Here is a 25278-nt window from a genome sequence, read left to right as displayed (position 1 = left end):
CCTTCACAGGTAGGTCTGAAGAGGTTCACCCGTCAAGGACAGGAAGCCAACTGAAGCGTGGGAGAGGTGCCGTCCCTATGTCTGTAGATTTCCGGTCCTTGAAGGGCAGATCCCGTCTCTCAAGGTGCTGTCATGGGATACTGATTCAGTCTTCCCTGAAGGCCTGCCACAGGAAGGGTTTCAGGATAGCTATATAATGACAAGCACTGAGGTCTTCAACAGGCGCATGGAATGACATGCCCCCATGCCAACACCTGTTAAATGCTGTTCAGCTTGACAGTGGCATTTAACAGGTTGATAATCGCAGGTGGAGCTCCGCTGCATCCTGCGATTGCTATAGGCAGGTCATCAAGCTCAGTCACTCCAGACTTGCATTGTACATGTATGGCTTATGTCATGTAGGGGTTAGTCGACAGATCTTGGAATATAATTAAGTTCCACAATTGGAGGTTTTACAAGACAAAAAAAAGCCTTATTTTAGATAATCTTATAATAAATGTGCCCCTGTTATGTACTGTGTAATGAATGTCTCAAACCATGCAAAAGCAAGGAAAAAAAAAAATGGATTAAAAACACATGTGACATGCACAAATGTGAACAAGTCGGTCGGACAGTGTTCACACCACCCACTGACTGAAACACAAAAAGAAAGCACAGAACAACAAATGTGCAAAAATACCCTGCAGTAAAAAAATATGACAATAATCAGAAAGTGCTGGTAAAAAGATGACAAGTACAGGGTATTTAGGCGATATACACTTTTTTGCAAAAAAACATACCAAACCAATCCACCTCGTCAAGGTAACCCTTAATGGAGCAGTCCCTATCTAATGTATTTAAAACCTGAACATATGAACAGTGTCTAAATGAACAGGATTAGGAGGCACTTCGTAGTATGGGCACATGGTGTTAGGGTAAGTGCACACGCTGCGGATTCCGCTGCGTTTCCGCAGCGGTTTTGGCCGCTGCGGACCCGCAGCAGTTTTAGCTGCGGTGTACAGTACCATTCAAATGAATGGTCAAAAAAAAAAAACCGGTGTAGACGTAGCGGAAAAATCCACACGGATTTGCTGCGGTTTTGAAACCGCAGAAAGAATTCACATGTCAATTCTTTCTGCGGAATCCACAGCGGGTTCCTATCTCCACCATTGTGGAGATGGTGAATCCGCAGGACCAAACCGCAGGCAAAACTGCAGATAATCCGCAGGTCTTTTGACCTGCGGTTTATCTGCGGTTTTTGCAAAATCTGTGCGGATTAATCTGCAGCAGATTCCGCAGTGTCTGCGCACACCCTAAGACGGCTCTTTATGTGCATGTCACACAAGAGGGGTGGGGTCTCTCAAACCATGCAAAAGCAAGGAAAATAAATAGATTAAAAACACGTGACATGCAGAAATGTGAACAAGTCGGTCGGTCGGACCACCCACTGACTGAACCACAAAAAGAAAGCAAACGGGCAGGAAAATGCTTTACTTAACAGAAAGCACCAGAAATCCCCTGCTATTCTGTCTGTATACTCTTTTGCATCTTCCCTTGGCCAGGAGCTGTGGTATGATCAGACCATGTCCCTGTACGGTCAGACACGGCCATTACACGGTACACATTTATAAGATTCTTAGCACAGGAACTTTTTTTTTTTTTACATCCAAATTGTGGAACTTTTATGCCAGATCTTTTAACTAATAAGTACTTGGTTTGGGACAACCCCTTTAATTTATTGTCAAAGTGAACAAGGGAACCTTGACCTGCCCCAGTACAGTAACTGCAAAGAAGGATATGTTGTGTTTTCACTGAGAGCACAGCTGTGCATTCAAACACAAAGACGCATTTAATGGAGAAACATTTCAAACTACCATAGACAGCGAGCGTCTCTCAGACAGCAGGATAGATTAGTCAAGACAACAATTAAGGTGGGGGGTGTTTATTGTCGAATCAGTTTCAAATGTACAAAAGAAATTAAAAAAAAAATTAATGAAACAAATACCAAATTTCAGAGCCCCCACCCAACCACATCCCTCCCAACCTAGATGGAAAAGTGGTGCCCCTGTAGACGAGCCACAAATTCACAGGTCCTTGGATCTTTCCAGCAGTGCATCTAAGAAATCATCTCTATTTCAACCAACAAGTTCCCTTCAGGAAAGTTACTTCAGTGTCCACAATGTGTTCCCATTAATTCCCAATAATGTCAGGATGACATCCCCAACCTGCAGAAAGGCTGCTTTGACACATTCGTACTTATAATTCTTCTTTCTTCTTCTTTTTGGGCTTTTCATCATCTTTCACTTTTGGTGGATTTGTAGCCTCCTTCTTCAAGTAGCTGATGAAGTCGCTCACCTCTCTGCCACCCTACAATCAGAGCAACACACATTAGGAGCTGGCATTGTAACAGGTGAATTCCTTGGCAGACAAGTGATGTCTGCTTATCCATATTTCACTACTATAATGTTACGATAATCCAAGTAGAGCAATTTATGATGGCGAAAGCAAGCAGAGTGCATTAGGTGTGCAGCTAATATGATCTGATGGGCATGGGCCGTTTTAGGCCGTGTGCACACATACAATTTGTGTAACAGACTTTAGATACTGTTTCTATTCAATTTAATTGAAAATCTACTTTGTTATTCATATGGAGAGTCTGACTATCGCAACAGTTTTCGAAACGGTCGCAAAAAAATAAAAAAAATAAGCGTTTTCTAACCTGGATTTCTCTTGACAAACTATTGCCATAGCCTTACAGGACTATTATATGCCACTGAGCGATAGCAAATGACCAGGGATTCCCAGATAGCTACTTTTGCAATTTTAGAAGATCATCTCACCTCATATCTCTTTGGATTTTGCTTACTTCCAGCTGGTGCAAAGTAAATAGTGGGAAACCTGGAAAAACACAACACTTTCTTTAAGTCAGGACCAAACACACGCGGCTCATCTGCTACTGCAGGGTTTCCCAACTCCAGTCCTCAAGGCACACCAACAGATCATGTTTTCAGGATTTCCTTAGTATTGCTCAGGTGATAATTGCTTCACCTGTGCAATACAAAGGAAATCCTGAAAACATGATCTGTTGCTGTGCCTTGAGGACTGGAGTTGGGAAACCCTGTGCTACTGGGATGTTGCTGAATACTTTAACAGGCATTTGGTTATTTATTACCACCTATCTGGTAGATGTCCTTTATGCAGCTAGGTTCTAAAGCAAAATCAGAGCAAAAGACAAAAAAAAAAACATGGTCTGAAACCGTCTTTTTACTTACCCTCTGACTTCATACTGAGAAGGCACGTCGTTAGCAGTGGCATCCATCTTCGCGATAACAATGTTTGGATCATCGATAAGCTATGCAACATACAGGAATAAAGAAATGGTTACACTTGGAAGGGACAAGCCTTAAGCTATTGTAAGACAATAGTCAGGAAAGAAAACCTGTTTCTCTGGGGTTGGTGATTTTTCTTTTAAGTTTGTGGTATAAGTGTTTTCTACTTGATACAAATGCCCATGTCCATTTTAGGGCACCAGCCTCTCCAAATGGTACCATTCTGCCTACTAGTATTAGCAGGAACTTTGCAGGAGTTTAAAAAAAAAAAATAAAAAAAAAAAATTTCTACACGAGCGATCGTATCTGCTTTTTATGGTAACAAAATGAGAAACTAGGTCTGAGCTGAGAAAGTAAATTAATGTGTATGCAAAATGTAAATGCATATAAACACATTACCTTTACACAGAAAAGCCAAAACAAATATCCTAAAAGTAAAAAATAGTAAAAATTGCATGAAAGTAGTAAGGATATATAGTAAACATAATTTTGATCAAAAGAATGTACAAGCTGTCCCACCACGTCAAGGCAGCCCTTGTGGGACAGTCCCTAACTCTTGTATTTAAAACCTTTCCACTTGTCAAGTGACGTAAATGTGAACAAGGACTGAACCACCAGAAAAGCATAGGCCATTTACGTCACTTGACAAGTGGAAAGGTTTTAAATACAAGAGTTAGGACTGTCCCACAAGGGTTACCGTGACGTGGCGGGATGGCTTGTACATTCTTTTGATCAAAATTATGTTTACTAAATACCCTTATTACTACTTTCATGCTATTTATTTTTTACTTTTTTATTTTAGGATATTTTTGTTTTTTGTAACAAGTCTGCTCTTTTCACAGAGCACTGGGCCGGTCCATTCAGCTCCTTTGTCCAAAGTAAATAAATCCAATAAGTTGGAATAATGTTTCAACTGTGTGGATAACTATAATTTATGTAAACTAACCTAAATAGTATGTGTCAATATATCCGATGGGTGAACATTCAGGCATACCTTCTCTCCTAGCTCCTTGTACTTGGGTTCCAGGTTTTTGCAGTGTCCACACCATGGAGCATAGAACTCAATTAGAACATCTTTGCTGTCATCATTTACTAGCTCGTCAAAGTTTTCAGCTACAATGACCTATGGAAGTCCGCAGGAAAAAGAAAAAATTTTTAGAATGATTTTGCTCATTACAATTGCATCCCAAGGGCAGTTTTGACATTCTTGAAGTCAAGGTCAGGAATTGGGTGAGAGGATGGAGTACAGCAGGTACTGGCGAATAAAAAAAAAAATAAAAAAAAATAACCAAGCATTCGGTCACATCACTGGCCATGGCACTCAAACGGACTTCGGTCTCTTGTCCCAATCTTTCAGCCTCATTAGGTACACACAAAACTGCGAGCTGGAGTTGGGAGACCCCCTCTATCTGGGCATTAAGGGTCTTTTATGGGCAAGTAAATGCGGCCACCTGAACCTGACCTTGATAATGGATTACCATTTTGTATGCATTTTAAAAACACCAGAGTGTACACACACACACACAGGGTATGTGCACACGGTGCAGATTCTGCTGCGTTGTACAGTACCTTTATTTCCTATGGAAATTAAAAACACAGTGCACATGCTGCAGATTTTTCCGCGCGGTTTTGCTGCGGATTACAAGCCACAGCATGTCAATTGTTTGGTGCAGAAACGCTGCAGTTTTACACCTCATCCATTATGAGGTGTAAAACCGCAGGGCAAAACCTCAGGACTTTTGTCCTGCGGATTTACCTGCGGTTTTCTCTCCACAATCCGCACACCAAAAAAAACTACGTGTGCACATAAACTGTAACCACACCTAAGGCTATGTCAAACTATTCTGATGTAGTTATCCTTCAGAAATCTCCAAAGCCAATGACCACATTTCATAAAATCTGGAGTTTTGGACAGGGGGGCTGAAACAAGATGCAAATTCATTAAAAGGCATTGCGATGCCAGGGACGGGCATACATTTTTGTGGCAACCTGCTCCACTTTTGTGAGGTAAATTATAATGGTCGGCATGCCTCTTTCTTCCCTATTTTAAAATATATTTACAAAAAAAACCCACACAATGGCCAGGAATGGAATAAAAACTTCAAAAGACAAAGTTTGTGCACAACTTAAGTTGTGCGAAAGGTTCACAACATTTCAAGCAGTTTTACGCCGGAAAAGTCATGCTCTGCTCGATGAATCGGCCCAGTAACTACTGTAGATTCCTCTATTTAGACTCAAGCTCCATGCACAAGACTCATTTGAGGTGCTGCTGCTGCTTTTACCTTGACTGGGCCATCATTGCTTTGAGGAACAGGTTCAGACTTCATGTATTTCTTCAGCTGACCATCAAAGTAGCTTTGCAGAAACCGCTCCAGTGCCTTTCCATCACGGCTAGTAGAGGTGAATCACAAGACAAGACTTACTCAATATGTAGAATTCCTTGTGGGGTGGGAACTACACAGACAATTCATAGCCTGTAATGATGAGCGTCCACGCTCGTGTCCCAACAGTGTTTTCTACATGCTCGAAAAATGCGGGTGTGGCGCCGCGGCTGCATATCTCACCACCTTCTGACATCTGCAGAGACTGCCTAACAGGCAATCCCTGCATGTGTTGCAGACATGTTGAGACATGCAGGCGCAGGGACTCTTAGCATATTTTTCAAGCACGCCGAAAATATTTGATTCGGACACAAGCAAGCTCGAATAACACCTTATCGGAGCATGCCAACTCATCACTAAGACGGTCTACACAGTATGCTGACAAAAAGGATTTCTAGGCTTGGTCAGACTTGAGTTAAGCATAAAGCTATGGTATAGTAGACTGTATACTTACGAGAACTCCTCCTGCATGGCATATTTATCTCCTTTGGCCGTTTTAATTCCAACAACAGGAACGTCTCCGGCGCTGGCATCCAAACCAAATTCAGTCACTTCGTGGGCAAAGGATTTGCGGTTGGCAACAGCAAAATTGAGTTGGTGGCCGGCATCCCGGAACTTCTTTGCCACCATCATTACTCTGGAATTAAGTTTTAATGTCATAAGAACAGTCATCTGTAAACAGTACTATGTATATACCGCACGTTCTACTCTACAATTAGGTTACCATCAGAAGGTTTCAAGAGACAGAATAAGGGAGAAAAAGAAAAAAATTACAGCCAAGACTAACAAAAACAGTCACCTATTTCTCCAGTAGTTGGAGCCTTTGGGATTCTTCTCATAGTCCACATCATAATAGGCCACCAGCAGATCCTTTCCTTGGATTAGTTCCCTGTTGTCTTCATTCATGTGGGGGCAGATGCCAAATCTAAAAAAAAAAAAAATATATATATCAGACATTTTTCTCTCTCCATTCTATGCATGACACTCTGAAATGTAGTCTACTTGGGAATATATACACACACGCACATCTAGATAGTTAAAAAAAAAAAAAAAAAAAAAAAAATTTATAAAGCAGCAAGAAAGTGGAGTTTGCCATGATGGCCCTGAATTAAGAGCATTTTACACAAGTTTTACACAAGAAAGTTAGAATAAGGCCGGGGTCACACTGGCGAGGAATACGGGAGAGTGAGAGGCGTAAAAAGCACGCATTAGACACGGACCAATGATTCTCTATGGGGTCCCTCGCACCAGCCGTATATTTCTCCTCAGTATCCTACGCTCCGTGCCACTCGCAGCATGCTGCGATTGTCAGCGTACTACGCCCGTAATACGCCAATGCAAGTCTATGGGTGCGCAAAAAATACGCATTACACACGGACCACACGTGTGACTTGCGAGAAATACGCACCAGGTGTCTTTTAGAAACCCTGTCATAGGGCTCCATTATATGTCCATTTTGCAAGCCTGCGAGAAAATCTTGCCATACGGATGCCATACGGATTGCATACGGATGCTGACATGCGCAAAATACGCGACCACACCTTGATTACAGATGACATACGGAGCACTATTTAGGGTCTGTCATCCGTATTACGCATGTAAAATACTGACCGTATTTTGCGGCGGTTAGTGTGACCCCGGCCTAAGACACTTTCTTTGAAAAGTAACAAACATTTATTGCCAGGCTGGAGGCAACGCGGGGAAAAAAAAAAAAAAAAAATTGCGATCAGCGTCACCCATCTCCACAAAAGTGAGTGGAGATAGGCCATAGCAACTATTTATGAAAAGACATGGTGCACCTAAAGGCAGAGGCTTAGGCTCTGTGCACACAGTGCAGTTTCTACTGCGGATCCGCAGCGGATTTGCCGCAGAACTGCAGGTGATGTACAGTACCATTTTAGCCTTTGAAAAAAAAAAAAAAAAAAAAACCCGCTGTGCACATGCCGCGGATTTTTCTGCACAGTTTTTGTGCGGTAAAAAATAAAGCAGCATGTCACTTTTGTGCGGTTTTGCTGCAGTTTTCCACCTGCTCCATTCTACAAATTTGCAGGTGGAAAACCGCAGTGGAGGACCGCACAAACACAGGAAGAAATCCGCAGGAAAAATGCAGGTCACTTGACCTGCGGATTTCGTAAAATATGAGCGGAAAAATCCGCAGGAGGATCTGCACCGTGTGCACATAGCCTTAGAGTATGTGCATATGTTCAGAATTTGCAATAGAAAAATATGCTGAAAATACTGAGGTCTTTGCAGGAAAGACAGCATAAAATGTGTGCTCTGTTCCCCCATTCATTAAAAGGGGTGAAAAACACTGAAAGGATTGACATGCTGCAGATTTGAAATGGCTTTAAAGCTGCAGGCAGGAAAAAAAAAAAAAAAAAAAAAGCAGATTGTGTATGTGATATTATGCAATAATATTTCAGAAAATATTTTGAAGAGGAGAAAGCTTCTAATCTCAGGAATATTCTTTATAAATTCTTGAATTATTCTATTGGTCATGTGTGGCAAAATAGGATCAAAGGAGGAGGAAGAAAAACATTGGGAGTTATTAGGGCACAATCTGCACATTAGACCCAGAGACATGATTGCTTGTCATTGCATTATAGTCTATGGACCACTCCCATATTCAAGTGGGGCGGTGAACACCCCAACTTGCAAAGCCTTCAGCATCATACTCTGTTCAGCAAGATCTACGGGCCAGTACTCACACTGGCAGCAGCATCTCAAATGCCACCAGAGATCTACTTACATGTGATCCTGGATAAACTTCTTTATTTTGTGGGTGGTGATCTTCTCATCCGCAGGGAATGTGACCGAGATGTCTTCAAACTTATTTGCGAGACGAGGTGGACGGAATAAGACAATACCCCTGAGCACAAAGGACACAAGTTCCCAGATGAGCCTTTACCTTGACAATGTACAGCCCTCCACCACACCTGTAGGACAATATGCACTTACTCTCCATTGGAATCATATTTATCCACTAGCTCATCTTCATCCGTGTGTGCAAATCGGTATTTCTCCCTTAATGTGTTGGCAGCTTTCAGAAATTCAGAATGAGCGGTGCCATACAGATCCCGGAAGAAGCCTAGGATGGGAGGAAGAGTTTATTGCCTGCCTTCATAAACCGGGACCAACGATTGTAAAGCGGAGCATGGTAAATTTTCTTTTAGATCCTCACCAACTACAGATGCATCATTGTCACTAATGAACGTCTCAAAAGCTTCCACAGATTGGAGATCGACAGATGCAGGGCCGGACTGTTTCTTCATTGTGCTGACAATGCCCTCTAAGGAAATACAATGAGGTAAAATGTACAAATGACTAAGAAACACTCAGATCCCCTCATACTAGACTGGCACAAGATCATAGCGGTCATTCAACGATGGCTCTCCAGGTATAAACGGAAATGCCCATAAATCGCTATACAAAAAGGATTCATGGCCTGTTATATTTAATACCTATATGCCATGTACAGTAAGGGTACCGTTACACCTAGCGACTCACCAGCGATCCCGACTAGCGATATGACGCGGTCAGGATCGCTGGTGCATCGCCAGGTGGTCGCTAGTGAGCTGCCACACAGGCAGATCTCACTAGCGACATCGCTGGGGTCGTGGATCGCTACTTACCTGTCAGACGCGGCGATCCTGCGTCCTCCCGCCCGGCTCCACGCGTCGCTCGTCGTCACAGCAGGAAGCGACCGACGAGGAATGATCCAGGAACTTCTCGCGCGATCAGCGATAACCAGCGGGGGAGCCGGTCGAAGGTAGGTATCACATGCAGCGATATCGCTAGCAATATCGCTGCAAAGTCACAAAATCGGTGACTTTACAGCGATATTGCAGTGTGTAACGGGGGCTTAACACTGGGCAAATTAGTCTTTTTGATGAGGAAGAGATTTGGCAACGTTACAAACTAACAATAGTCATTCACCGCTACTTACACAATTTTATTTTGATCTATGAGTCCAATTTGTTGCCATTACCATTTCTTCCTTAAAAACTTAAGGAACATTATGCATCCAAAGTAGATATGTAATGTCATAATGGAAGCAAAAAGCCCATGTACAGTGGTCAGAAAGCAGCTGCTTGGCTCAAGGCTTAGGGTACCGTTACACTTAGCGATGCACCAGCAATCCCGACAACGATATGGATCGCTGGTGCATCGCTAAGTGGTCGCTGGTGAGCTGCCACATAGGCAGATCTCACCAGCGACATAGCAGGGGTCGGGTTCGCTACTTACCTGTCAGACGCGGCGATCCTGACGTCCTCCCACCCGCCTCCACGCGTCGCTTGTCGGAGCCACAGGAAGCCAACGACGAGAAATGGTCCAGGACCTTCTCGCGTGACCAGCGGAGGAGCCGGTCGGAGGTAGGTATCACATGCAGCGATATCGCTAGCAATATCGCTGCAACGTCACAAAATCGGTGACTTTACAGCGATATTGCAGTGTGTAACGGGGGCTTAACACTGGGCAAATTAGTCTTTTTGATGAGGAAGAGATTTGGCAACGTTACACACTAACAATAGTCATTCACCGCTACTTACACAATTTTATCTTGATCTATGAGTCCAATTTGTTGCCATTACCATTTCTTCCTTAAAAACTTAAGGAACATTATGCATCCAAAGTAGATATGTAATGTCATAATGGAAGCAAAAAGCCCATGTACAGTGGTCAGAAAGCAGCTGCTTGGCTCAAGACTTAGGGCACCGTTACACTTAGCGATGCACCAGTGATCCCGACAACGATATGGATTGCTGGTGCATCGCTAAGTGGTCGCTAGTGAGCTGCCACACAGACAGATCTCGCCACCGACATAGCAGCGGTCGCTACTTACCTGTCAGACGCGGCGATCCTGACGTCCTCCTGCCCACACGTCGCTCGTCGGAGCCACAGGAAGCCAACGACGAGAAACGGTCCAGGACGTTCTCGCGCGACCAGCGATGAGCAGCGGGGGAGCCGGTCGGAGGCAAGTATCAGACATAGAGATATCGCTAGCAATATCGCTATAACGTCACAAAATCGATGACGTCACAGCGATATCGCTATGTGTAACAGGGGCTTTACAAGCTAGTAATCTCTAAACATAGGACTAGCCTACATATACGAGCCTGGTAGGGAATATCTCACCATCTGCGATCCGCTATAAAGGGAGATCTTATTTTATTAATGATTTTGTGCAATTTTAAAGACCGCACAACAGACTTGCATTAGACATTACATCCAAGTGCTTTACTATAAGGGTACAAATACATTAGCAAGTTACTGGGAATGCTAGTTTCCAGATTATCAGCCTGTCTAAACAGGCTAGCCAATTAAATGTGTGAATTGCTCGTTTGTCAGCATGTGAAATGATCATCAAGCTTGCTTATGGACGACTTCTAGTTGATAAATGTTGGGGGTTTTCCAGAATATACAGTTTTAAGATGTCAGAGCAGCTGCATGACACAGTACAGAAGGCAAAGAGGGTTTACCACCATCTCTGCCTTCCTGGTCACTCAGCGCTGAACAAGCTCTGTATATACAGTAATAAGAAGCACTGACAGTACTTTGGCCTCCAAACCTAGTGATCAGGTGATCGCTGCGTGTAGGGAGGAGGAACCACAAGATTGAGAAACCCAGTCAGCTCTGCAGCTGGGAGGTTGAATTTCTCCTGTAATTGGGGCCAATATACCAGCTACAGTTCCAAGAAAAATAAGGCATAAAAAAAAAAACCCAAAAAACCATAAGCCATTGATTACAACTCCCTTCAGTGATAATGTGCAGGAAGAGTCTGGTTTATGTTGAAGAGTCCCTCATACAGAAATCCCTGTACTTTTATTCAATCTTCTCCATAACAGTTCATCTTACCAGCAGACCGAGGACCATCATAAGATCCGGAATCTTCACCGTTTCTGAAGATTTTAAGCGTAGGGTAGCCGCTGACTCCATATTTGTTGCAGGTGTTGGAGTTTGCAGTACAGTCAACCTGATGAACACATTTTAGTCAATTTAAGACAACGTGCATTGTGGCAACTTCTAATCATAAGACAAACAGATAATGTCTGAGTGTAGATTTCTGGTGACCTGTATGATGCAGTAGGGGCAACATTCACTTACAGATGGAGTCATTTCGAAGCGGCATAACGTGATCTCTGGCTGTATGATGTGTGTTACAGAAAAAAGCTGCTGTGCAGTCACAGCCTACCCTCAAGATGTGACGTGCACATCAGTTCATATGACGTTTAAAAGCTTTACAGGGAACCCGTCAGCTACATTATTCCCCTCCCCCAAAGTTACCACCATGAGTCTACATTGTCACAAGCTGCTCCACAAACCTTAGAAAAGGCTCTATGAAGACACAAGTGACGTAATTTACCAGAAAAACTGACACTGCAGATCTTGCGCATGCGCACAAAGTTCTGCCCGCTGAGGTCTGCAATAAAGCAGAGCACACAAGCTGAAGATTTATAAAGAGCCGATGGCGAGATTGCTCGTGCAAACCTGGTTAATCAGGCCCCAGTAGATTTAGGCTGTGTTCACACACAGCATTTTTTTAGCGGTTTTTACTAGAAAACCACAAAACATAAGCTTCCCAGTCATTTCTATGCATTTTGCACATTGATGCGTTTTTTTACCGCGAAAAACTGCATCGCGGTAAAAACCGCAGCATGCTCATTAATTTTGCGGATTTTTCCGCGGTTTTGGCTTCTTCCATGCGGTTTGAAACCGCTGTGGAAAAAACGCATCAAAACCGCGCAAAAACCGCCGCGGAAAAATAGGTGCGGTTTCTGGGAAGGGATTCAGGTTTTTGAGCAGAAATTTTCTGCAACGTGTGCACTTAGCCTAATATGGGAAAATAAAAGCCCCACCAAAAAAAAAAACCTTACCAGATTGGCATGGCGCAGATTAAAACTTGACTTTAGCGATTGACCTAAAATTATAAAGTATAAGAAGCGCCTTGGAATGCAGAAACGGTGCAGAAGAGGGAGCACCAGCTGACAGGTTCCATTTCCACGAAAGCATCACTGGCTCCGATCACTTAGTATATTGCGCAACCATTTTTCATAACGGAAGCGAGCAGGTATTCTTACACCACTAAATAGTCCATCATGAAACGTCTTACTTGGGACATTATATGAATGAACACCAGCCAGAGCAGAATGGCCATTAGCTCTACAAATACATTTTATGTTTAAGGGGTCGTGTGCTACTAGGACAACCCTTTATGTGAATGTTTGCCCCCCCCCCCCTTAAAAGCGCTTATACTTACATCCCATTGCAGTACTCATGTTCCCGAAGCTCACAAGCAGTTATGACACGAGTCCTGCACCTAGTCATCGCTGGTGTCACCGTCAACACCTTTAGACATCAGTAATCAAGAGAAGTTGGTGGCCACCTGCAGCTCTCACTTCTTATTGAGTACGTATATGTCCGGAGACGGGCGACAGCAATGCCAGCGCAGATTGGGGGTATGGCTCATGTGTCTTAACCACATGCGAGACCCAGGAACTCAATTGCAGACGTGGCTGGAACGGGCTGGCACAGGGAGTACAAGGCCAGGATCACACTTGTGTGTGCAATGCGAGAAAGTCGCGCGAGTCTCTCGCATCAATACCCGGCACTGCCACAGGCGGTTCGGACCGGAATGTCCAGCTGCATAGAAAGACATTCAGCTGCACACTCTGGTCCGAGTGCCGGGTTTTGATGCGAGAGACTCACAAGAGTTTCTCGCATTGCACTAGCAAGTGTGACCCCGGCCTAAGTGTTATTTCCAAGGGGGCAAATATTCAAATTGAGAAGGGGGTGTCCTAGTAGTGGACGACTTCTTTAAAAGGGAACAGGTAACCTCAAACAAACTATTTCCACTACAGATATAGGGGTAATCTGTAAGCAAATCGTATTTAACCCCTTCTTGACCAGTTTACTGCAGAAGCAGCTACAGGGAGAAAATGAAGCTATATTCTCCTCGCAGCCACTCACTTACAGTCATCAGGGTGGTGCAGGGAGCTATTAGTGACCTCTCACTCTACACGCTGTTATCACTCCCCCTGCACCCAGGGGTCGATCTGCTACGCAGCATGTGTGCAGAGCACGATGTTAGCTGAGCAGGGGGAGTGATTAAGCAAGAAACTACTATTAGGTTATGTTCACACTAAGCGCTTTTTTCAATCAGCAAAACCTGATCTCTTGGCAAAAGAAAAGCCATTTTTCTTGCTTTAAGGAGGTTTTGGCATGCTAGCTAGATAAGTCTCTTGTGAATGCTGATAAGTTTAGTGTTGAAAAGAAAAAAAAAAAAAAATGTCCTATTCCACAGAATCAGGCAGTGGCACAAAAAAAAAAAAAAAAAAAAAAAAAAAAAAAAGTGCAGCAAAACAGGATACCTGTGTTTTTTTCACCACCCATTCAAATCAATGGGTGAAAAACACTGAAGAAAAAAAAAAAAAAAATGGTGATAGAAATGACGTGCTCCATGTCCAAAGAGTCATGCAAGCACAAAATCCTGAAATCTCATGGGCTTTGCTGGTACTGTAAGGCTGTGTTCACACAGCGGTTTTTTTCACGTTTCTCCCGCGGATTTACCAAAAAATCCGCTCAAAAAACCCCTAAAAGAAGCTTCCCATTCATTTTAATGCATTTTGCACTTTTTGTGCATATTGATGCGGTTTTTACAGCGAAAAAAACGCTTTGCAGTAAAAGACACAGCATGCTCATTAATTTCGCGGTAAATTCCGCATTTCTGGCTATTTTCTGTGTGTCTGGGGATGCTCCGGAAAAAAATTGCGGCAAAAATTGCGCGTTTTCTGGGAAGGAGTCCGGTTTTCAAGCAGAAATTTTCTGCATACGTGTGCACATAGCCTTAAACAGCTGAAAATTAGCATAAAAAAACGCAGCAATAAGGCTCAGTGTGAACTCCGCCTTAGTAGCTCCTTCATGTGGCTTAATAGATTTGAGGCAAATTTGAATTAATAACCGAGGAGGTATAAGGGACTTTTTACCATAGTACAACCCATGGACTTGGAGGGAAAAGAATATCGTACCTTAGCCAGCGCCACAGATCCCTTGAGCTTTGTGGCAGCCTCCTCGTATTCTGGGGCGAGCTTCTTACAGTGACCGCACCTAGAAAGAAACAAATTGTTTCTAAAACCCATCTGCTACCAAGCACAAGTGTCCACACAGGACACAGCGGCGCGTGGGTAAGGCCTGTTTCACACTTCATGCCCGAAAGTCTTCACTCAGCTGGAAATTTAACCCTAGTCTGTTCTGGCGGCTGGAAAATCTCTCTCTCTCTCTCCCTCCTTGGGCTGCGGTTCCTTTAAAATTCTTCATTCATCGGATACATTAAAAAAAAAAAAAAAAAAAAAAAAAAAAAAAAACGGTCCGGTGGCATCCGTTCACATCAATTAGCAACGAATCCACTTTCCGCCATTTTGGCCAATTTTAACTGACACAAAAAGAACTGAAGTGTGAAACAGGCCTAAGGGATCAGATTGTGGGACTTCTTTTAGTGATGTTAGAGGCTAGTGGTTCCCCAGACTCTGCTCCGCTCTCCACACAGCATGCGTACAGGATTACAGGAAGTTATTTTACACCAGGACACAAGAGCTACCCCCAAGATGCTGCAGAACTTCTTTCCAAGGTAGCTCTAACAAGTCAACAGGGGACAAGTCTTCCACATTACTGGAATACGCCTAACATGCCACCTGTGACCTTCATCAGAGAGCTCTGGTGACAGCCAATATTCCTATATTTTATAACAAGGTGGCAGGGATGCCGGAGTTATTATCCTGATCATTCTAAAGTGGCAAAAACTGAGGCCGAAAATTTTTTATTTTTACTTCCATGTGCTGCAGTAGACAAAGCAGGATCATTCTTCAAATTCCAGTGTAGCAAATGACTGACAAGCGGTGACGATAAAGGTGGATTTATGGCAATGTGCCCACGTTGCAGAAATGCTGCGGAATTGTCCGCAGCATTCCCGCAACTCCCCGCTGAGGGTAAAACTCATGTGAAATTGTCCGCAGCATTTCCCGCAAAACACAAGCGTTTTTAACTTGCAGAATGCTTGCGCTTTCCAAGCGATTAGAGGAATCGCTGGGAAAAGTGATTGACAGGTTGGCACACTTGTCAAGCATAGTGCGACCAACTAACGTATATACTCGAATATAAGCCGAGATTTTCAGCCCAAAAAATTGGGCTGAAAGTCCCCCTCTCGTCTTATATTCGAGTCATATACAAAGGGGGTCGGAGGGGGAGGAGGTGTCAGGTCATACTTATCCATCCTGACGCTGTGTCTTGAGCCCCCTGCCTTCAGCGGTCACGTGGTGCCGCTCATTAAAACTCATGAATATGCGCATATTCATGAGTTTTAATGAGCGGTACCACATGACCGCTGAAGGCAGGAAGAGAGAGTGCGGAGAAGCTGGGGGCTCAAGACACAGCATCAGGACGGGTAAGCAGGGCTGTGGAGTCGGAGTCGTGGAGTCGGAGTTAGTTTTGGTTGGAGTCGGGAGAAATGTACCGACTCCAGCTTTAAAAAAAATGTATTAATATTTCATAATTGAACTTTCATATGAATTTTATAAATGTTACTCAAATATATATGTTCTATCAAACTATGAACAACAGTGATAAGCAGTTCTGCTGGAGATAGAGACATTTCTTACTTCTTGTGTGTCACTGTTCTCCACTGCCCTTATCTAATCTTATACTTGGTTAACCTCATGCTGCCCCAACCCCCCTACTTACAATGTATGAAACTGAAAGTGAAAATGTGTTGCAAATTCTTAGTAGTAAAGCTCCTCCTCTAGACTAGATCATACTAGGTGTGCGTCTTCCAAGCATCTCACAGCTGCCTGCTACTCAGAAGAGGAAGACTGTAAGAAGTTTTATCCTTTCAACAAACTTTGCATCAGTTAACTGTGAGTACATGAGGAATAATAACAGTATTACTGACCACTATATCAGTTGTACGACCTGGCAATTTTGTACAATTGTTTTTAGGAAAAACAATTGTCATTTGGATTGTGAATGCAGAATTAAAAACCTGACAATGTCAAAGAAGCATCACATTAAATCAGCTGTATTTGAACATTTCACCATCACTCAAGATAGAAAACATTATGTCTGTCAGTGTATGACAAATGATCCAGACGAAAACAAATGCTGTGAAGCCAAGATGAGTGCATATTCAGGCAAAGATAAAAATGCTCCTACCAGAGCTTCTAATCTAAAGAGACATTTACAGCGCTTTCATCCAGAAGTACTGAAAGCAGTGGATGAGAAAGACAGCATCCAAACCAATGAACCAGTGCCCAGCTCTTCCAGCCAAACAAAGGAGCAGAGAACTTTGCAGCCATCAGTTGCAAGATATTTTGTCAGTGACAAAGTTACTGTGACAATGACAGTAGATACATTTAAAAAACAGATCATAGAGCTTGTTGTAAAGGATAGTGTGCCTATTTCATTATTTTCACGACCAGCTTTTGTGTGTCTGAATGGGGAAATGGCCCGCAAGCTTGGTGTTTCTCTGGAGAGAGAGAGTATTAGAAAATTAGTAATCGAAGAAGCTTTTAAACAAAAGGAAGAACTTAAAAAAACTCTCAAGGGACGCTTTCTGTTTCTTAAAATGGATGCCTGCACACGTCACAGAGTGAACTATTTTGCCATCAATGTCCGATTTGTTTGTGACAAAAATGAAATAGTTACCAAGACATTGGCAGTAAAAGACACCAAAGCTCATCACACCAGTGAGTTTCTCCAGGTCTTGGTGGAAAAGGTTCTGCAAGACTATGAACTTAAAAAAGAGCAAGTTCTTTCTGTCGTAACTGACAATGCTTCAAATATGATAAGTACTATTAAGCTAATGAATGAGAGTAATGATGGTGACCAGCAGCTAGAAGAACATTCTGGGCCCACAGACACAGAAATGTTTGAAATAGAGGAACACAGCATTGTAACTGAGGAGCAAACTGAAGTTGCTTCAGATGAACAGCAACATGATAGTTTAGATGATCTTGTTGAAACTGTGTCAATATGTTCTTTCATTCATCACATGCGCTGTGTTGTGCATACGCTACAGCTGGCTATAAGAGACAGTCTGCAAGAAGGACATGCTGCTGCACTGATTGGCAAGGTGAGAAAATTGGCTACTGTTGCCAGAACCCCTAAAGTTGACTCAATTTTGAAGAGACGTGCTGGAAAAGGGGCAAATATTGATCAAGCCACACGATGGGGCAGTACTTACTTAATGATTCAGCGCTTGGTTGAACTGAAACCTTTCTTGTAGACATGGCTAACCCTCAACTGACGCTAAATGAAAGTCAGTGGAATCAGGTGACTGAGCTGGAGCACCCATTTACAGTGACTAAAATATTACAAGCAGAGGACTTAACTCCAGGTATTTTCTTAAAGGAGTGGAAGAACCTGATGTTTCGCCTGTCCCAAAGAGGAGGGTTAATTGCAAGTGGCATTGCTACATCAATGAAACGGAGAGAGGAGCTACTATTACAAAATAACATTCTTTTGGCAGCTGTTTATGTAGACCCAATGCATCGGATTCTTCTAGATGATCAACAGCTAAGTAAAGGAAAAGAAGCTCTGTTTGAAATAGCAGTAAGGATGAAAGGGTTGCAGAACAGTCAGGAGGAACAAGAAGAATTTGGTCGTCCTGCCACATCTTCACCCTCATCAACTGATGAAGAATTTAATTTCGAAAAATATTTGGATCACAGGGACCGTGCAAAGCGTTCCTGCATAGAAGAGTCATCCCCATCAAGGAACACAGCCAGTACATTTCGGCAGAATTTTTCATGTGCACTAAAAGAAATTGAGAAATTTGACAGTTCATCAAAAATAACAGTGCAACAAGCGATTCCTCTGTATCCTGACATTGTCAGAGATGTTGCCCGAGTGGTTACTGCTTTGCCACCAACACAAGTTAGTGTAGAGAGGTTGTTCTCTGCTCACAAAATAATTAGATCAGATTTGAGGGCATCCATGAAGGAGGATCTGACAGAGGCAATACTTTTTCTGAGGACAAATTTATAGATTTCTTCTTATTAACTGCATAAAAGTGTTTATTGCATATTTACTTACAGTTTATAAAAGTTTATAAAAGTTATTTGCTATATTCTAATTGTATTCTAATAAATGTAGTTTTTGCTCTAAGTGGTCTGATTACTTATATGATGGTGAGAAACTGAATAAGCACGAGGTTTAATATTTTACAACAGTAAATTTGTTGTTATGAATTGGCCATTTATGTAGGAGTCGGAGCCAGAGCCTGATAAAATCCAGGAGTCGGAGTCGCAACTGTGGCTTACCGACTCCACAGCCCTGCGGGTAAGTATAGCGATACTCACCTGTCCTGCGTCCATGGCTGCTTGCTGCTGTCTGTCATCGGTCAGTGACTTCAGACAGCACAGGGCGCAGTGACGTGATTAGTGCGCGCCGCGCCCCCTGCAGTCTGAACGTCACTGACTGATGACGTGGCAGATAGCGGTGAGCAGCCATGGACGCAGGACACGCGAGTATCTCAGGTGCCAGCAGTGACACCGGCACTTGACACCCAGCGACGGAGAGGTGAGTATGTCTTTTTTATTTTTACATGAAGCAGCAGCAGCATGGGGGCACAATCTATGGAGCTTCTTCTGGGGTCAGCATATGGGGGAACAATCTATGGAGCTTCTTCTGGGGTCAGCATATGGGGGAACAATCTATGGAGCTTCTTCTGGGGTCAGCATATGGGGGAACAATCTATGGAGCTTCTTATGGGGGCAGCATATGGGGGAACAATCTATGGAGCTTCTTATGGGGGCAGCATATGGGGGAACAATCTATGGAGCTTCTTATGGGGGCAGCATATGGGGGAATATCTATGGAGCATTTCCCACCCTAGTCTTATACTCGAGTCAATAAGTTATCCCAGTTTTTTGTGGCAAAATTAAGGGGGGGTCGGCTTATACTCGAGTATATACGGTATTTACTATTGATGCTGCCTATGCAGCATCAATAGTAAAAGATAGAATGATAAAAATAAAAAAAAATAAAAAATAGGGATATACTTGCCCTCTGTCGGCCCCCGGAGTGCTTCCCGGCCCTCATTGGCGCAGGTGGCAACTTCCATTCCCAGGGATGCATTGTGCGAATGACCTCTGGTGACGCAGGCGTGAGACCGCTACGTCATCAGGGGTCATTCGCGCAATGCATCCCTGGGAACGGAAGTTGCCACCTGCGCCAATGAGGGCCGGGATGGACTTCGGGGGCCAACAGAGGGCAAGTATATCATTTTTTTTAATTCTATTTTTTACAGGAATATGGTACCCAGGACATGGAGGACAGTCTCCTCTCCTTCAGACCCTGGGTACCATCTGCACATGAAGTGATCACTTTACGCATGATGGGCATAGCCACATGCATAAAGTGAGCGTTTCAATGCAATCCTATCGCGGCATCGCCGTGATTCCACGGAATTAATGGACATGCTGTGGATTTTACCGCTATGCGATTCCACAGCAGAAAAATCTGCAGCATTGGCATAGCAACTGCGGAATCCCATAGGATTGCATGGGGTTGCGATTTTTAAGCGTTTCCGCCGCATTTTTGCCATGGGCAAACAGCCTAAGAGCTTCACTACATACAGGAAACATTGGGCAGGGGCAATACATGTAATCAATCAGCGGCCTCACGGCAGCCAGTATGTGCGATCATGCTGCAGGACGCTGCATCCAACCATACAGGATGAGAAGGAGGAAATCCTGGAGAGAGCCAATCCAACGCAGCCACCAATCAGAAGCAGACACCACAACAAGAACACGCCCATTCACGCCAGCAGAGCAAGGGAGGATGGGAACAGTAGTTCAAAGTGTGACATCACCGCAGCACAGGAAGGAGAGCAGAATCTGCCAGAACTACAAGTCCCTGCAGCCCGACCCTGACAAAGCACCCAGGGACTAAAAGTGAAACAAACTCCACACAGAAAGTGGTCACACACTGCAGACCCTCAGCTCCACCTGTATATAACAGACGGGACTGAAATACTGGACCTAGGACTCGGGAGTGCGGGGCAGAGAAAGGGGAAAAGGCGGCCATATAATATCACAGGGTGCAACAGTCCCTGCATGTAGGGGCCCGAGATAAGGGCAGGGGGCGATCCTGGGGCAGTGAGTGCGGAGGCCGGGGCCCAGCGACACGAGCAGCTCAGGGAATACACACACCTGGGGGACACTCCCCGGACTGTGACACACGCCGCCCTCGTCTATGGAGGAGGGTGATGGGAGCAGAATAGGTGCAGGGGCCCTGGAGTCTGCGGGCCCAGAGGACAGCGCCTGTATGAGCTGTGGGGGCTGGAGACCACTGCTGCCCCCGGGGGCTGGATGCCTGTGCTCCGCCCTACATGTGTGCAGCCCACACTGCAGGGGACGCTGCACCCACGGGTGACCGCATCACACCCGGGCACCGCCCCAGGACCCCACTCACCAGGGAGCAAAGAACTCCACCAGGATGATCGGATACTGGGAGATGCTGTCAAAGTCGTCGTCTGTGAACTCCAGGACATCCGAGGCCCAGGCGGCGCTGGCGGCCAGGAGGAGCAGAACGCTGAGGAGGAGGCTGCGCGCCATGTCGGTGTCAGACTGCGGTGCGGATCTCTCAGCAGCACTGCAGGACCTGGACTACAGGGGAAGCCGGGGAGAAAAGCTGCCGGAAGTAGACGCCGCTGGACCGAGAGCCGGAGTGTGGCATGCGCTCATTGGCTGCCGGGTGATGACGCCATCAGTCGAAGGCGGGGCCCTGGGCTCACAAAGCTGCTGGGCGTATCCACTGAAAGCCAAAGAACTAGAGGGCGTGGTCAGGCAGGGGCGGGAAACTGTGCCAGCCAATAGGATGAAAAACAAGAGGATCACGTGTTACAGGGTGACAAGGGGGCGGGTCTCGAGATGAATCAAGTATTAGCAAATGTTAGGCCGAAATCACGCGGAGAGCGGAGTTATAATGGATCAGTGCTGTGTACACGGGTGTGACGCCTGCAGAGCTCGAAGCAGTGACGAGTCCGCGGGGACCATTGCTATCCGTGCTGTCCAGTGGGCATTAGGAGCGTCCCAGCTTCCTTCACAGTTTTCAGCAATGGAGATTTATCGCCCTATCTAAAAGCAATATATCCCATAACAGCCAATCACAGCACAGCTTTCATTTCCTATTCTGTTTTTGAAAAATGAAAGCTGCGATGTGATTGGTTGATACGGGCAAGAAATGCAGGGTTTCCGCTGCATTCACTAGTGCCTGTAACTGCTGGAGATCGCAGGCAGCGCACCTATGTCCGGCAGTCCCATGTAGGATGATGACTGCAGCAGGGGTTGAGGCTGTGTGCATCCTTCCTCCATTGATGCTGGGGCTCTGCAGTGCTCAGTTCCTGGGGGCTGAAGCCCAGATCTCAGGACTGTGCTGGGTCCCAGCAGTCACGAGTTATTTACAGCCAAAGGAATCAATGACGATAAAAGTATTAGATTGTTAAACATAAAAGTAAATCTAGAATCAGTATAGAGCAGTACTGATAACGGGGCCGTGGACTCCGGAGATATTTCTACTAGATCCTCATAAATCAGACAAATCCTGTACATAGTGTGCTTCACTCCACCCGGCTCCCCTCATAATAGGCTCATCAGGAGTACTTACTGGGGAAAATAGTGTTTATTAGGGAAAAATACCTACATTTTCAATTAACTTCAGAATAAGCTGTCATGTGGGTACACTGTTATTGGTCATTAAATCAATATCGAGAGAAAACAAAGCCACTAAAGCACTGGCGAGAGATACGGTGATGCAGTCGCCCACAGCAATGGAGTGTTATGGATGATCTGAAGGATAACGTGTGCTTTTTTGTTGTGAGTTGCCAAAATGAAGACTTTTAAGTTGGACTAACCTGGGTCACTGCCTCTTTACCGCACTGTGGTGAACATCGCTGCATTACAGCACACTATGCGTATTTGGTCATTTTTTACCTCAGTATTTGTAAACCAAAACCAGCAGTGGAACAATCAGAGGAAAAGTATAATAGAAACACGTCACCACTTCTGTATTTATCACCCACTCCTGGTTTTAGCTAAGAAATACTGAGCTAAAATACTCACCAAATACTTAATGTGTGACCGGGGCCTAAGGAGTTAAATACAGGCCCGCTGTCACTGAAGATTCCATGGGGCTAATTTCTCCCAAGCCATTTTTATGCAGGAAATATACGGTATTGGTCACAAACTGCTTCCCATCTATAGTGTTGCTGCTTTTCATGTGGTGGGCAGTAGGTAATGCTGCGGCACTACAATGTTCCGTGGGCATGGTCCAATGCACAGTAAAACAATGAGGCCTGCATTTTGCCACCTGGTCTCAGCCTGTATGTGTGGACTTTCACCTGACTAATGGCTGCATCTACAGTAGCATCATCAGTAAACCGATGTCCCCCAGCCTTAGGGCTGAGTACCGAAACCTAACAGGTGGGGCGTACGAAGACTAAACAGCCTCGTGCAGGAACCCTCGGTGAATTTGCCTTCTTTCCAACTTCTTGGACTTGTTCCACTCTGTGTTATAATCTCAATCAGGAATTCATATTTATTATGGCACAAACTCCAATTATTTTGTCCAATTGCCAGAGAGATTTTTTCGCTCAGCCTAAATACGTACTAGTCTCTAAAGAAATGTATAAATCCACATATACAGTACACAGCATAAAAGAGTACACCCCCAAAGACACTTAATATTTTATCAAAATGGTGTAAAAAACACAACTTTCCTAAAAGCTACAACATACAACAGGTATTTGCTCATTTTGTTTTTATCTTTTAACAATAGCCACAGTGTGAATGCACAGATACTGTATGCATTGCACTTATAACAACATATGTTTTGGATTTTTTTTTTTATTTTTTTTTTTTTAGTGTTTGGTTTAGTCTTTTGTGCAAATAGGCACATGGCTCCCACATTTTGGGCTATTTATTTGTTTATATAACTTTACACAGGCAGGTCTCTGAACAGTCAGGACTCTGCCCTTACAGGTGCTTCTCACAAAATTAGAATTTCATCAAAAAGTTAATTTATTTCAGTTTTTCAATATAAAAAGAACCTCATATAGAGTCATTACAAACAGAGTGATCTATTTCTAGTGTTTATTTCTGTCAATGTTGATGATTATGGCTTACTGCCAATGAAAACCTAAAAGTCATTATCTCAGTAAATTAGAATTAACACCTGCAAAGGCTTCCTAAGCTTTAAAAAAGTCCCTTAGTCTGTTTCAGTAGGCTTCACAATCATGGGGAAGACTGCTGACTTGACAGATGTCCAGAAGGCAGTCATTGACACACTACACATGGAGGGTAAGCCACAAAATGTCATTGCTAAAGAAGCTGGCTGTTCACAGAGTGCTGTATCCAAGCATATTAATGGAAAGTTGAGTGGAAGGAAAAAGTGTGGTAGAAAAAGGTGCACAAGCAACCGAGATAACCACAGCCTTGAAAGGATTGCTAAGAAAAAGCCATTCAAAAATTTGGGGGACATTCACAAGGAGTGGACTGCTGCTGGAGTCATTGCTTCAAGAGCCACCACACACAGACGTATCCAGGACATGGGCTACAAGTGTCGCATTCATTGTGTCAAGCCACTCATGACGAATAGACAACGCCAGGAGCGTCTTAGAATCATAGAATCGTAGAGTTGGAAGGGACCTCCTGGGCCATCTAGTCCAACCCCCTGCTCAAAGCAGGATTCGCTAAATCATCCCAGTCAGATGTCTGTCCAGCCTCTGTTTGAAGACTTCCATTGGAGGAGAACTCACCACTTCTCGTGGCAGCCTGTTCCACTCATTGATCACTCTGTCAAAAAGTTTTTTCTAATATCTAATCTGTGTCTCCTCCCATTCAGTTTCATCCCATTGCTTCTAGTCTTTCCTTGTGCAAATGAGAATAAAGTTGATCCTTCAACAATGTGACAGCCCTTTAGATATTTGTAGACAGCTATTAAGTCTCCTCTCAGTCTTCTCTTTTGCAAACTAAACATTCCCAAATCCTGCAACCTTTCCTCATAAGACAGGGTTTGCAGACCGGTCACCATTCTGGTCGCTCTTTTCTGAACTTGCTCCAGTTTGTTGATGTCTTTTTTAAAATGTGGTGCCCAAAACTGGGCACAGTATTCCAGATGAGGTCTGACCAAAGAGGAGTAGAGGGCAATAATGACTTCACGTGATCTAGACTGTATGCTTCTGTTAATACATCCTAGTATTGCATTTGCCTTTTTTGCTGCTGCATCACACTGTTGACTCATATTCAGTCTGTGATCTATTAGTATACCCAAGTCTTTTTCACATGTGCTGTCACTTAACCCTATTCCTCCCATTCTATATATGCTTTTTTCATTTTCATTGCCCAGATGTAGTACTTTGCATTTTTCCCTGTTAAAAACCATTCTGTTAGTTGCTGCCCACTTCTCCAGTTTATTTAAATCTTTTTGAATCCTCTCTCTCTCTTCTCTAGTATTAGCTATCCCTCCTAGCTTTGTGTCATCAGCAAATTTAATCAGTTTACCCTCAATTCCTTCATCTAAATCGTTGATAAAGATGT

The 25278-nt window shown here is 44.0% G+C and overlaps 1 protein-coding gene across 1 annotated transcript; it reads right to left on the bottom strand.

The window, feature by feature from the left end:
• Window positions 1-1905: 1905 nt before the first annotated feature.
• PDIA3 (protein disulfide isomerase family A member 3) lies at window positions 1906-21402 on the bottom strand. The gene is made up of 13 exons (XM_073568603.1): window positions 21155-21402; window positions 14716-14794; window positions 11546-11663; window positions 8871-8978; window positions 8648-8777; window positions 8439-8558; window positions 6489-6614; window positions 6144-6326; window positions 5591-5699; window positions 4303-4431; window positions 3252-3331; window positions 2820-2877; window positions 1906-2346 (listed from the first exon to the last, which is right to left on the bottom strand). Exons 1-13 carry the CDS (start codon window positions 21295-21297, stop codon window positions 2236-2238), a joined length of 1494 nt encoding a protein of 497 aa, XP_073424704.1. The 5' UTR covers window positions 21298-21402; the 3' UTR covers window positions 1906-2235.
• Window positions 21403-25278: the final 3876 nt, after the last annotated feature.

The sequence above is a fragment of the Dendrobates tinctorius genome, unplaced genomic scaffold, assembly GCF_039654945.1.
Source record: "Dendrobates tinctorius isolate UK_male_01 unplaced genomic scaffold, ASM3965494v1 ptg000022l, whole genome shotgun sequence".
NCBI lineage: Eukaryota > Metazoa > Chordata > Amphibia > Anura > Dendrobatidae > Dendrobates > Dendrobates tinctorius.
The sequence above is the reverse complement of the archived record's forward strand: the minus strand, read 5'-3'. Positions and strand labels throughout refer to the sequence as shown.

Bases quoted from the DNA above. Each gene is read 5' to 3' on its own strand.
- PDIA3 (XM_073568603.1), bottom strand. From the start codon at position 21,297: ATGGCGCGCAGCCTCCTCCTCAGCGTTCTGCTCCTCCTGGCCGCCAGC. The intron at 14,795-21,154 runs GTGAGTGGGGTC...GTTTCTTTCTAG, and splicing joins GTGGAGTTCTTTGCTCCCTG to GTGCGGTCACTGTAAGAAGC. The intron at 2,347-2,819 runs GTGAGATGATCT...CTCTGATTGTAG, and splicing joins AAAATCCAAAGAGATATGAG to GGTGGCAGAGAGGTGAGCGA.